The sequence below is a fragment of the Nuphar pumila genome, chromosome 13, assembly GCF_984573655.1.
Source record: "Nuphar pumila chromosome 13, dmNupPumi1.hap1.1, whole genome shotgun sequence".
Taxonomy (NCBI): domain Eukaryota; kingdom Viridiplantae; phylum Streptophyta; class Magnoliopsida; order Nymphaeales; family Nymphaeaceae; genus Nuphar; species Nuphar pumila.
The window spans coordinates 73,385,221-73,400,675 of NC_143261.1; the positions used below are offsets into that span (position 1 = coordinate 73,385,221).

At 39.0% G+C, this 15,455-nt stretch overlaps 1 protein-coding gene across 1 annotated transcript in view; it reads right to left on the reverse strand.

Moving 5' to 3' along the window:
* The window catches only part of LOC149818707 (serine/threonine protein phosphatase 2A 59 kDa regulatory subunit B' gamma isoform-like), a 130,928-nt gene extending 116,562 nt beyond the window's left edge, over positions 1–14,366 (reverse strand). The window contains exon 1 of the mRNA XM_089985862.1: positions 12,698–14,366. Coding sequence (XP_089841988.1) covers positions 12,698–13,978 — 1,281 coding nt within the window. The 5' untranslated portion in view covers positions 13,979–14,366. The remainder of the gene's footprint in view (positions 1–12,697) is intronic.
* Positions 14,367–15,455: the final 1,089 nt, after the last annotated feature.

Here is a 15,455-nt window from a genome sequence, read left to right on the forward strand (position 1 = left end):
TCTAGATTTAAAATGTATTACACATAAAAAATCTTGCTCTTACACTCAACAACAAAATGGTTTCTTGAAAGAAAGTATAGGCATATTATAGAAACAACAAGAACTTTGCTTATTGCAAACCAAGTACCTAAAAAATTTTGGGTTGAAGCCACATTGACTTTGGTTTATCTCATTAATAGAATGTCATCCTCCTCTTTGAAAAATGTGTTACCAATTGAAAAATTGTTCAAATTAATTCTTGATTATTCTAGATTGAGAAGTTTTGGGTGTAAATGTTTTGCTTTTACTGATAAGAATGATGAACTTTTTTCCTGTGATAATCTTTGTGTCTTTTTTGGGTATGCAAGTAATAAAAAAGGTTATATATGCTTTGATTTTAAAAATAAAAAGCTATATGTTTCAAGTAATGTCTCTCTTAGAAAAAAAAGGTATTTTGAAATTGAAAAATCAAAGAAAATAACTGAGTGTTCTTTTCTGCTGGATCTAATTCTAAAGTATGATGATTGTAATGTTGATCTTGATAAAGATCAAGAACTTAGAGATGATATAGAGATTAAAGAACAATCTCGTGATAATGAGATTAGAGAAGAACAACCTCTTAAGAATCAAAGTTGTATACAATATTCCAGGCGTAGTGATCATAAACCTCCATGTGCACTAGAAAGATATACTAATAACGAAAACCTGATGGAAACACAAACTAGAAGATCATCTAGAGTATCAAAACATCCTAGAAAATTTGTGTCTTATGACTCATTTTCACCTAAGTACCAAGCCTGTATTGCATTAATACATTCATATATAGAACCCTCGACCTATGCTCAAGCAAAAGAACACTCTAAATGGGTAGAAACCATAAGGATAGAGTTAGACGCTTTAGAAAGAGCAAATACTTCAACTCTTGAAGACATTCCCCCAAAAAAGAAACCTATAGGTTGTAGATAGGTGTATAAGGTAAAAACCAAGAGTGATGGGACTTTTTAATAATACAAAGCTAAATTAGTGGCCAAAGGATATCCACAAGAGTGTGGAATAAATTATGAAGAAACATTTGCCCCAGTTACTAGGATAACCATAGTTAGAACATTAGTAGCCCTAGCCTCTGTGAAAAGATGGTTAATAAATCAGATGGCCGTTAAAAATGCAATTCTTAATGGAAATTTATTTAAAGAAGTTTATATGAAAGCACCACATGGTATAACTATTCATAGAGAAAAAGTGTTTCGTTTAGATAAAGCCCTTTTTGGTCTTAAGCAAGCACCAAAGGCATGGTAATACAGGTTTAGTCAAGTTATGCTTGATATTCGATTTCAATCTTGTTTGACTGACCCAACTTTGTTTGTTAAGGTTTCTAATACAGGTATGATTATTCTTCTCCTCTATGTGGACGACAAGATTATTACTGGAGGGGACAAACAACAAGTTAAACACATTAAAAAAGTTCTCAAAAAATATTTTGAAATGACTGATTTGGTTTTTTTAAAATATTTTCTTGGAATTGAATTAGCTTATTCTTCTAGAAGTTATTTATTGACTCAATATAAATTTGCTCTAGATATTTTTGTCAAGTTTGGAATCTTAAATGATAGGAAGGCTCACACTCCTGAAGTTGTCAATATTAAGATGAAAATTGATGATGGGGAACCAATGAAAAATCGGATGCCGTACAGACAACTTATCAGTGCATTTTCTTATCTTTCAATTGTGCATCCTGACATAGCACATGATGTTCACACAACAAGCCAGTTTCGGCATGCTCCCACTTCTGTTCATATGGGAGCGGTTTTGCGTATTATTAGATATATTAAAACTTCTATTTTTTGAGGACTTTTCTTGTTTGCTTCATCATTAGAATTAACTACTTAGTGTCGGAAGTTATTCCAATAATTGATACTCAACCACAAATTTGTGTGTGTTTTTAGGTGAATCGTTGATCTCATGGTGATGTAAGCAACAGAAGGTTTCTCTCTTCGACTGAAGTAGAGAAACGAACCATGCCTACAACCACAATGGAAGTGGTCTAGCTAAGAAGAATGTCGGCTGATATGGGAGTCCAGATTAAAGGAGCATCACGGATGTATTGTGACAACAAAAGTTTCATCTACATTGCCAGCAACAGGACTTTTAATGAACGTACCAAGCATATTAAGATGGATTGTCACTATGTACGAGAGCAGTATCTACATGAAACTATCGATCTTCCCTATGTTACCTCTGAATATTAGTTGTCGAATTTATTAACCAAACCTCTCGTTGCTCCTAGATTTAACTTTCTCTTAGACAAACCTTCGGTTATCCAACTGTAAGTTTGAGGAAGAATGTTAAAAATGTATATATACAAAGTGTAAATACATATGTATACATATATGTATTTATATGTATATATATATATATATAACTTGGTTAGGATAGTTAGCTTTTTTTTACTTTTTTGTTCAGTTTGAACTAGTCAACCAAAAGAGTCGTTATGAAGGTCCAACGGCTCTATTTAGAGTCATTGGGCCTCTCCCAACGTCCCTTTGGAGCTCCTTTTATTTGTGTATATATAGGGGTGAAACCCCTCCCATTTGTAATGCTTCTTGCATGGATTTATATCAATAAAATATTTATTTTTTAGCCTCTTGTGTTGGCCCCATTAGTGGGTTTTGTGTGTGAGCCGATTTGTGGCTTCTTGTGTGTTCACTTTGGTATTTTGGTGGACTTTGTTGTGGCTCATTTGTGTGTTCACTTTAGTGATTTGGTGTACTGGTAGAGGCTCTCATTTCCTTACAGGGAGCAGCCCATTAGCTAGTTGGGTTGTTTCAACAACAATAAACAAAAACTATAAAAAAAAGAAAGTAAATAAAAGAAAAGAAAGAAAGGGACAACTTTATAGGCTAATTCCTATTATAATGTAAAATTACTAAAATACCCCTGATGGGTATTTTAGTTTACATAGACAGAAATAAATATATATATATATACAACATATTTTAATACCATATACCAGATAGATGTCAAAAATGCATTTCTTAATGGAAATCTGGAAATCTAGTTGAAGAAGTATATATGGAAGCTCCACCCGGTGTAACTATTCACAAGAGAAAAGCTTTTTGTTTGAACAAAGTTCTTTACGGTCTTAAACAAGCACTGAAAGCCTGGTATGATAGGTTTAGTCGGGTCATACTTGATATTGGATTTCGATCTTGTTTTACTGACACTGCATTGTTTGTTAAGATTTTTGATATAGGTATTATCATTTTTCTTTTTTATGTGGACGATATAATCATCACCGGATGAGATAAACAGGGAGTTGAAAACTGTTGAAGTCGGCTAGGGTTTTGAGAAAACCAAAAAAGAGAGAGAGGAAGAGAGAGAGAAAAAAAGAATCATGTTTTCTCATTAGGTCTAATCTCACTTAAATAGAGAGATTAGACAGAAAATAAAGCATGTACAATAATACCCTTTACTATTAAATAATAACTAAATACCCTTAATACCACGATGACTGCTTCTCAACACTCCCCCCTCAAGTTGGAGCATATATATCAATAATGTTCAGCTTGTCACAACACTTTGAAAAAATTGAACTAGTCAGGGGTTTTGTGAAGACATCAACAATTTGGTTTTCTGAAGATACATGCTTGGTACAAATGTACCCAGTTTGTACCAGGTCACGTACATAGTGACAATCCACTTCAATATGCTTTGTCCTTTCATGAAACACTGGTTACTAGCAATATAAGTAGCAGCTCTATTATCACATATCATCTCCATAGGTAATGAGACTTTCACTTGGAGATCAGTGAACACAGATTTAACCCACATCATCTCTGCAGCGGTATGAGTCATAGCCCGATACTCTGACTCAGCACTCGACCTAGCAACAATAGTTTGTTTCTTACTTCTCCAAGTAACCAGATTTCCTCTAACAAACACACAGAATCCAGTTGTAGACTTTCTATCAACAACCAACCCAGCATAATCTGCATCTGAGTAGGCAGTAACATCAAGAGAAGGATTTTGTCTAAACCATAGTCCTTTACCAGGGGATAACTTTAGATATTTGAGAATCATCACTGCAGCCTCCCTGTTAGCCTTTGTAGGTTTGTCCATAAACTGACTTATCTTGCTCATGGCTAAAGATATGTCAGGTCTCAGTTACATATAATAGTTTGCCAACTAAGGAGCGATAACGGCTATTGTCTACATACTCTGATTTTTCATCAAACCGATGAGTCTTAGGATCCATAGGAATCCTTGCAGGTTTGGTACCTAACATCCTTGTCTCCTTCAGCATATCCAAGACATTTCCGTTGTGACAAAACCAATCCTTCTTTACTCCTTACAACCTCTATGCCCAAGAAATATCTGAGTTGTCCCAGATCCTTAGTCACAAAGTGTTTCGGGAGGTGGGACTTGGTCTTAGAGATGTCTTTTTCACTGCTTCCTGTGACTATAATGTCATCAACATATACTATCATAACCACAATTCTTGTACGAGTCTTTTTAATAAAAAGAGAGTGGTTTGAGGCAGATCGAACAAACCCAAATGTTGACATGACCTCAGCTAGCTTGGAGAACCATGCACGGGGACTCTATTTGAGACCATAGATTGCCTTGTTCAACTTGCATACCTTTTGACACTCTCCTTGAACTTCAAACCCCAAAGGTTGGGGCATGTAAACTGTCTCCTCCAAGTCTCCATACAGAAAGGCATTTTTCACATCAAGTTGACATAGAGACCAATCATGGTGCACTGCAACAGACAAAACAAAACGAATAGTCCCAAGACGAGCAACAGGAGAGAATGTTTCAAAGAAGTCCACTCCATAGGTTTGAGTATAGCCTTTAGCAACAAGGCAGGCTTTAAACCTTTCAATTGATCCATCTGAGTTATACTTAATAGTATAGACCCATTTACAACCAACAATATCAGCCTCATGTGGAGGATCGACTAAGTCTCATGTTCTCCGAGAAAGCAATGCATCCATTTCATCCTGCATGGCCTTCGCCCATTTGGGGTCCAGAAGGGCTTGATGATGATTGAGAGTGACTGATGCAGCAGATAATGCCAATACAAAATTCTTCATACTTACACCAAGTTTGGCCTCGAAAACAAACTGAGAAATAGGGTGTAGTGTACATTGTCTTTTTCCTTTCCGAAGAGCAATAGGTAAATCACCATCAACAATAGGCTCGTTAGTAGGGGCAGGAACACTCACCTCTGGAGAAGCTGATGACGAAAGCATAGAGTTGGGTGGAGCTCGATGGGTGTACACCACAGGAGGATTTTTGTAACGAGACAAACTCGGACTTGGAACAAGAGGCTCAAGGCAGACTGACAGACTCTAATGGAAAAGGAGGAACAGGAAGAGGAAAGGAATCACCTTGACTGGCATGAAATCTTGGTGAAGTACTAGAAAAATATGGGATAGACTCAAAAAATGAAACATACGCATTGACACTCTCTCTGGGATATGGAATCATAACAACGATATCCTTTTTGGTGCTTGGATACCCAACAAAAACACATTTTATAGATTAGGGCGACAATTTATCTCGGTTGGGACCGAGTTTATGAACAAAGCACACACAGCCAAATACCTTTGGAGCGATAGGGAAAAGAGGAGCTTCCGGCCTAAGAATTTGAATGAGAATACGGTCGCCCACAGAAGTTGAAAGCATATGGTTTATTAGGTATCCCGCAGTTAGAACTGCATCTCCCCAGTAAGACGCAGGCATATTAGACTGGATCATGAGACAACGAGCAACATTTAGAATTTGTGTGTCTACGCTCCGCTACACCATTTTGTTGCGAGGTATGAGGACAAGTAGTCTGAGGTTGGATTCCAAGATTTTTGTAAAATTGTAACAATTCAGAATATTTGAATTCAAGAGCATTGTCAGTGCGAACAACTTTGACACAAGAATTAAACTGATTTTTTATTTCAATAATCAAGGATTTGAGAATAATGGGGGCTTCAACCCTACATTTTAACAAGAATACCTAAGATAATCTAGAAAAATCATCTACAATGATTAAATAATAGCGACATTTAGAACGACTAGGAATTCTACTTGGACCCCAAACATCAACATGAAGAAGATCAAACAGATTGTGACTTGAAGGACTCTGACTAGACAGAAATGAACTCCTATGATGCTTCCCAAGTTGACATGCTTCACACATTAGAGTAGTGGACGGCAAGATATGAGGAATAACTCTACGCAATTTAAGCAACGAGAGATGACCAAGACGATGATGCCAAAGCAGTGGACTAGAGGAGGACTCAAGTGTCGAATGAACAGATCCAACCGATTGATGTAGATAATAGACTCCACCTTCCTCGTAGCCTCCACCAATTGTCTTCCCCGTCAGCAAGTCCTGAAAAGTGCAACAAACAGGATCAAATATTACTCTACAATTCAATTCTTTTGTAACACGACTAACGGATAACAAATTTTAAGGGAATGAAGGGGCATGAAGAACATTTGATAACTGAAGAGTAGGAGAGATGGAGATATTTCTCTGACCAACAATGAGAGAGGAACTTCCATCGGCAAGAACAACCTTTTTTATGATTAGCAACACAATCCAAATTTGAAAAATCACAGGCATTTCCACACAAATGTCTAGATGCCCCTGAATCAATAATCCACCTACTACCTTGGCAAGATAATTCATCACCTGCAGAGCATGCAACATCAGCCACGGGGAACTAGACGGAAGATATGCCAACAAATCATCATACTCAGCACGAGTGAGTGTAACCGAATCACTAGGAGGAACAGTGGGTGACTCGAGTTTGGCAACTTAAGCTGTAGGAACAACTTTAGCTGGAGATGCGGGAGGTCGTCCATTCTTGTCAAAGCATCTATCTTCTAAATGCCCAAATCTCTCGCAGTAGGTACACTGGAGCTTGCCTCGTCCTCCCGTGCCTCGACCACATCCACGACCTCGAGAATTAGGAATAAAACCTCAGCCTCGGCCATAGGAAATAGTCAGAGCAGAGGTTTGTGATTCCAATTGAGATGAAGGAAGGGACATGGCAAGTTTGCTCAGTCGATTATATGCCTTAGCAAGAGTGGGAACATCTGAGCCTGTCAACATCTGAACTTTGGCAACTGAGAATTCAGCTGACAAGCCAGTCAGAAACCGTGCGACCATGGTATGCTCCTGGTGTGGTTTCTATTTGTCACAACATAATGGTCTATGTGCATTTAGTCTCTCAAAAGTTGCTTTCACATAAGCATAGTATTGGGCTAGAGTTTGCTCTCCTTGCAGAAATTTATAGATCTCCTGCTCTACTTGAAGAATACGACTTACATTAGTTTCTTGAGAATAAGTATCTTGCAAATTATCCCACATTTGTTTTGCAGAGGTGTAATAAATAAGCTTGTCGGCTATGTGAGGTTGCACACTATTCATAATCCAAGACATGACAATATCATTGTCCTCTTCCCATGTAACATACTTTCCAGTTTTGTCTTTAGGCTCATTTTCCAACAAAATATGTTTTCTACGATGCCCTGAAACAGACATCATGAACGTACGAGACCATCTAGCATAGTTAGTCTCATCCAACTTTATACATGATCTATATGAAAATGGGTTTGCAAAGGCTTTATAATCAACCATTGTTTTGGTCTTCATGTCGGACTTCTGCATTTCAGCCATAGAAATACAACCACACGCAACTACCAACTAATGAAAACTCGGATCTGACGTGCACACCAACTACCAACTATGAAACAGACTCTACCAGATTTTAATCACACTGATAAAATCTGATATACAGAGGATAACAACTGTAATACGTTGTTCAGATCCGAAACTTGAATATCTAACTTAAATTAGACTTTACCTGAACCATCCACCTTTTAAAAAATCTGCGACAAGATGCATACCATGACCACGCGCAAAAAAAAAATCGACAACCTGCATACCACGACTGCATCATGACGGAAGTTGCAGGCCTCTTCGACGTCCACACAACCTGCATGGGCCACCAGTGACATGATCTGAAGTCAGATCCAAATCAGTCTGGTCACCATAAAGAGAACATGATCCAGACTGCAGTTTGGGTCTGACTTCAGATTTAAAGAGAAAAAAAATTGGAGTCTCCCTGCTCCTACGCACACAGTGATCGTTGTAGACGTTGTAGTCGCTATACACGGCTCCACCCGATCTGTGTTCCTGCTGGAGTGGCTTCAGATCATTGTACACGCTGGCTTCAGATTGCTGTATATGCTGGCTTCAGATCGTTGTACACGTTGGACCCTATCTACATGTGGGTCGATCAAATTAGACGCCCAGAGCTACATCTTGCTCTGATACCATGTTGAAGTCGGCTAGGGTTTTGAGAAAACCATAAAAGAGAGAGAGAGAGAGAGAGGAGGAATCGTGTTTTCTCATTAGGTCTAATCTCACTTAAATAGAGACAGAAAATAAAGCATGTACAATAATACCCTTTACTATTAAATAATAACTACCCTTAATGCTACGGTGACCGCTTCTCAACAACATTAAAAAATTTCTCAAAAATCATTTTGAAATGACTAATTTAGGATTTTTAAAATATTTCTTAGGGATTGAAGTTGCTTACTCTTCTAGAGGTTATTTATTGTCTCGGTCTAAGTTTGCCTTAGATGTTTTCAGGTCTGGTATCACAGATGACAAAAAAGTTGATACTCTAGAGATGAGAAATGAAAACCTACCCACTAAGAAATATTTTATCAAATTTCTGGTGTTTTTTCAAAAATTTTACCTTACGGATGTGTTCAGCATGATTGATTTAATAGCAATTGACACTTGGATCATGCATTTTGGATGGAAAAAATGGTATTTGGAGCCTAAAAAATTTATCAAAATTTTACGCTGTTCATTTTTTAAACCTTATAAAAACCTATCCATGCATCGAAATAAATGCGCCAAGAACTGATTCCTATAAAAACAAGCGCATAAATCATATATGTAAGGTCAAAATTTCGAAAAACACCAAAAATTCGATAATCTTAGTGGGTAGGTTTGGTAGATTTTCTAGTGGGTAGGTTTGCATTCCCCCTTCAGAGATTGTCAATGTCAAAATGAGAATTGATGTTGGGGAACCACTTGCATATCCTACACGTTACAGACAACTAATCGAAGCTTTTTTTATCTCTCAATCACTAGACCTGATATAGCACATGTTGTACACACAGCTAGTCAATTTCAACATGCTCCTACTTTTGTTCATATGAGAGTTATTTTATGCATTATTAGATATATTAAGCTAAGTTAGAATTATGGAGACAGACATTGGAAGTTAGAGGTTTTAAGTTGAGTAAGAGTAAGACTGAATATATGGAATGTCGGTTTAGTAAGCAACGAAGTAGTGATGGGAGTGTAGTGAAGCTTGGTGAGCAAGAAATACCGGTGAATGATTATTTCAAATATTTGGGATTCATCATTCAAAAGTATGGAGAAATTGATGGAGATGTAAATCATAGGATAAAGGTTGGGTGGATGAAATGGAAAAGTGCAACTGGAGTGCTGTGCGATCGTAGAATTCCATTGCGGTTGAAGGGAAAGTTTTATAGGACGACTATTAGGCCCGCTTTACTATATGGTACGGAATGTTAGGCTGCCAAGAGACATCATATTCAAAAAATGAGTGTAGCTGAGATGCGGATGCTTAGATGGATGTGTGGAAATACAATAAAAGATAAGATTCGGAACGAGGAGATACGTAAGAAGGTAGGTGTTGCACCTATTGAAAATAAGATGCGAGAGAATCGTTTACGGTGGTTTGGACATATTCAGCGAAGGCCTAATGATGCTCCAGTTAGAAGGTTGGAGAAATGGGAAAATATATTAGTTAAAAGAGGTCGGGGTAGGCCTAGGAAGACTTGGATGGAGATGATAGGAAAGGATATGAATGCTTTGAACCTCACCGAGGACATGACATTGGATAGAAATGATTGGAGGAAAAGGATTCATGTGGAAGACCCAAAATGAATTTCTTTTTTTTGGTTCATATCGCTGACCCCAATTGTTTTGGGATGAAGGCGTAGTTGTTGTTGTTGTTGTTGTATTAGATATATTAAGCATTCTATCTATCAAAGAATTTTGTCTACTTCATCTATCTTGGATTTAACTGCCTATATTGATGTTGAATGAGGAGATAATCCTAACAACAAACAATCAACCACGGGTTTTTGTATTTTCTTAGGTGAATGTCTAATTTTATAGTGATGCAAGCAACAAAAAGTTTTTTTCTCCTCAACTGAAGCTTAATACTGGGTCATGGCTACAACAACGATGGAGGTAGTCTGGCTTAGAAGATTGTTGGTCAACATGGGAGTTCAGATATCAGGAGCTTCACGACTGTGTTGTGACAACAAAAGTTTCATCTACATTGTCAGCAACCGAACCTTTCATGAGCGCACCAAAGACATCGAAATGGATTGTCACTAAGTTTGAGAGGAGTATCTAATGGCACTATTGATCTACCATATGTTACATCCGAGTACCAATTGGTAGACTTCTTCACCAAACCTCTCGTTGCTCCTCGTTTTCACTTTCTCTTAGGCAAACTTTCAGTTATCATATCATAAGTTTGAGGGGGAGTGTTAAAATGTATATATATAACATATGTATATACCATATATATGTGTATATGTAGAAAATATCTATAAACCTATTTTATATATATATATTATGTACATATATTTTTGTAAATACATTTTTTTTATTCTTTTTCTTCTTTTTGTCCTAGCCAACATAGTGTTGACTAGAAAGGCATAGACTCATTGGAACTAGTCCAACGGCTCTATGAGCCTCTGTTGTTGTATATAAAAGGGATGACTCTGCTCATTGTAGGTATGCATTCTTGCATTCTCATATTAATAAAGTATTTTTATTTTTATATCTCTTGTGTGACCCTTGTGTGGATTTTGTGAGAATACCCCTTTGTGGGTTTTGTGGGTTTTGTGGGTGGACTCCATAGTGAGTTTCCTCTTGTGTATCTATTTGGTGGACTTTTGTGGTAATATTTGAAGATCACTATTTCATTACAAAGGCTTGGCCAAATAAAATCTTTCATCATTCTTAGAGCTTTATTGGGTCCAAACATTTGGACAGGAAAATCTTGGGTCCAAAATATAAAGTACCCAACTTTACCTAGTTGAGAATTTGAGATTCAACATCCAAGGCAACAAGGATACCACCGTCTTCTATTTTTCCTAGGCACCTAATCAAGATCTAAGCAAACATATTAAAATAAAAGCCTAGAAGCTTAATAATAGTGTCTATGTTTCTGTGTTTTGTGTGCATCAAATCAACAGCCCTTGAGACAAGTTTGCCAAGGTTTTTGCCCCTAACAATTTTTGGATCCCAGAAAAATTCTTTACATCAATATCATCACTAAGAATACTTTAATGATTTTGTGCACAAAAGATTATTACTTTTTCACGATACAGCCACTAAAGATTCAGATCACGCACGCACATACAAGCTTTTAAAAAAACTAGATTCTGAATCCAAGCACGAGATAAGCTTGAGAGAATCAGGACTTGTTACTGATACCAGCCCAGCCCCTTAGGTAGAAAAATTAGGAAGCAAAGGTGGGAAAGTGGAGGTTTAAGTGAGAAAAATGGTTGAGGTAGGGGATCAGACGGTATGAAAAGGTGGAGAAATGAGAGGGAAATGAGTAGGAATAGCTAGGGAAGGTGTGGGAAAGGGTGAAGAGATGTAGGGAAATCTCAAACACTAGAAGGATCTAGCACTTGAGCCTATCTCTATCTAGAGAGGCCCTAACCAGAGCCATTCCACTCTAGCAATATAGAGAGGCCAAGACTCAATGAGTCAATTCTATTAATGATTAAAGATTCATACAAATGAGAGGCGTGGGCCATATTTATAGGCTCCATGGCCTACATGAGGTGACCATTATACCCCTCCTTTCCTTGCCTTATTATCCGCTCAAGTACGTTTGACCCAATCCCTTACATGATTGCATCTTAGTTGATCCAAACCCAATTACAAAGCATTACCAACCCCTAAGGAGCCTAGGTGAGCCTAGCTAGCCAAGTGGGCTCCCCTATTCATGAATTGTCCTCCCTTAGGGTTGGTATAAATTACTCTTTAATTAATTTATAGGTTGTGTTATTAGCATTTCCTCTGTAAATCACCTCGTGGGGTGTAAAATGAAAAAAAAAAAAAGGTAAGTGAACCTTCAGTAAGAATCATGGGATACTAGACATTGACATGCCATTTCAGAGAAATTAGACTTTGCTAACAAGAGAGATATGCTATCAGAAGAAAATCAGATGCATCAAAAGTAAAGATTCCAGAGAATTGTGTGGATTATCCACCAAAATGATGTTGTTAACTGAATATTTGAGTACTTCTGCAGCTGTATAACAGACATGGCCATGTTACTATATTGTCTCAACCATCCGGTTCAAGGACACTAACTCATGGAATCATAATGTAGCTTCGCATGAGTATACAGTCATCAATGACTGAAAGAATATGAAAAGAATCAGCTAAAAAAAGAAGCATGTTGAAAGCCAAACCACACACCAGAGATAAACACTGCGCTGCCAATGCATTCCAAAAAGTAGATGAAGGTAAAATAATCAACACAAAAAATGGCATCAAACGAAAGAATAAACATATAACCAATAACAGCCAATTATATATTCTTCAAGATGCTCGCTGAAGCTCCATTACCTGAAAGTGGGAGCTATTCAAGCAACAACCAATCCGGCGGAACAACGGCACCATGCAGTGCTGGAATTCAGCTGCCTGAGTCTCTTCCAGAACTTCCTCCAGCTCCCCAAGGAACATGACCTCCTTCGAACTATTTGTGATCGGCCAGTACTTCAACAGGCCTCGAATGACAGTGTCAGCCAACTTGAAGTCCTTCTCCACAAATTGCGTTACACAATAGGACAGCTGGTGATGATACATGGAGACGCATTTGGGCTTGTGCAATGGAATCAAAGTGTGAACAAGAAAAAGCTTGTGCTCCTCCTTCAATGGCAAGGCAAAGCCATTGATTATGCTCCCCAAGATCTCCAGCAACTCGGCGACCCCATTATGCTTTTCTGCTTCAAAAATAAAATGATAAAAGATGTTGTTGATTGCTTTCCGAATGAACGGGCGATGCACCATGAACTTCCCATAGATACGATGAAGGATGGTCTTCAAGTAGTCCCTCTCCCTCGGGTCTTCTGAGTCGAAGAGATCGAGTACCCTCAAAACAAACGAATGATCGATGTACCTCTTCGCCAACTTGGCATCTGTCTCAGTAGAGGCGATAAATCTCAGCAAGAACTCATACACGATCTGTAGGTGCTGCCACGCCGGATCCATCGTAGGCTCCTCCTCTTCCGGATCGAGCGTTTCCGGGAGCTTGTTCTCGTGATTCTTCGATGAAGGGAAGGTCCTAAACAAGTTGCACGCCACCATCTTAGTGATCTCCTGCATTGCAATCTCACTAAACCTGCCATTTACCGAGCTTATGTAATCGACTAGCTCGAGCAATGTCTGCCTCTTGACATCTTTTTCCCTCAGATTCTTCGCGGGGTCGGTGAAATCGAACACCACGCAACACATACTCAGCTTTCTCATGAACAGATTCTGCTTCTCGGAGCTGGGCACGTCCCTAAAACTAGGCAGGGCTTCGTAAGATGACGACGAAGCCAAGATAACATTAGCATTCCCGGTGCCCGCACCCGCATTCTTCTTCCCTTGGCTAGACTTTGCAGAACTCACCAAGCCATTACTACGTGTGGTAGCCGAGCTCGAATTCGACGACCTGCCGGAACCTGAAGTGGGCTTCAAATGATTAGAAATCGAAGATGACGTCGAATTAATAAGATTATTGATGCCACCAACAAGATTCGCAGCAGGCGATCCCTGAGATGCAGTTACACTTTCACCGGAATCGTTGCCGTCCGACGATTTTGATGGCTTCCGCGGCAACCTACACAGTATCTGTTTGATCATGTTGACGACAGTGGTCGGAGCAAGAAGCGAGCCTTGAACCCGGCAAAGAGAGCCGTCGCACGCGCGCAAGACCCAATCTTAGAGACGATCAAACTGAGCAAAAAAGCTGAACCGATGGTCCAAGATTGGGCCATCAGCAGCAACACCATCCACGAGAATTCCCATCAACAACAACCGAAAGGCGCACACACACTGGACCCTTTTCTGTTTCCCATTTGGCCTCCTGGAAAACAAAGTCAAGTGTTGAATGTGTGTAGCATCCCCCAAGGAGAAAGGGGAAAGAAGAGAAAGGGAGGACAGCGTAAGGCCATCACACAAGTCACTGAATCGCACAGCCGTGAGAAAGTACAGCAGCGGATAGCGATACCGTCACCTCCAAGCGAACCACAAAGTCAAGAGGAGGTCATGCTGCCACTCTAGGGCTCGTTGGTCATTGGCAGCAGATAGATTGGCTGGACTTTATTCTTAAAAAAGCAATGCTAAGCTAAGCAGACCACTTCGGGTGAGAGCAGTTGATGACCTAGATTGTCAGTTACATTCAAATTTCATTTGGGAACCGCGAGATATGTCAAAAAGTGGGGGATCACGCACACTTCGGACTTGTCAAACATGAGGTGGTGATAGTATATATCACATACATGCTATGGAACCGCTGGTTTGGGCTCGAACTCCTACAACCATGTTGGTTAGGCATGCACCAGAGCCGAGTTCGAGCCAAGCTGAGGTGTTCAAACTCGGCCTGTTTTAAAATGCTTGTATTCAAGCTTGACTCGAGCTCAGAGCCAAGCTTGAATAACATTGTTCAAACTCGGCTCAGTTCCGAGCTCGAGCTGAGCTTTACCATTGTTCCAAAACAATATTACCAGCAAACGTGGAATTCAAACCCCAATCTCCTCAAGCGGTGCACAAATAATGACACACCATTACACTAGACTACGAGTTGTGTTTATTGTTACCCAAAAAATTTACATATACTAAAAACCCGCTAAGATTATTCTAGCCATAAAAAGTGATAGGGCATGAAATTTGAACTCAACTCCTTTTAAGAAAGTGACTAACGCCTTACCCATTGAGAAAACGACAATTTTAGGGTTTACCTTGCAAACATATTATATATACCTTATGCAAGCTTTTGGAGCTTAATTGAGTTTAAAGACTTTATCAAACTCGGCTCATTTATCCACACCGAGCATACCGAGCATGGACTTGTGTTCAAGCTTGACTCATTTATTCTTTTGAACGAGTTCGAGCCGAGCTTAAATGGGTCGAGCTCAAGCTTGGCTGAGCTAGTTCGGCTCGTTGTGCATCCCTAATGTTGGTAGTTGATACGAGGGTACACTTCTTGGATCCTTTACTGTCATACATAGCTTGTGTCTGAAATCTATGCATTTGGGATTCAACCAACTGTAAACCTAACCATTATTTCAGTCATGGGCTTAAAAGTGAAGGCCCTCATGACTTGTCCTAGTACTCTCCA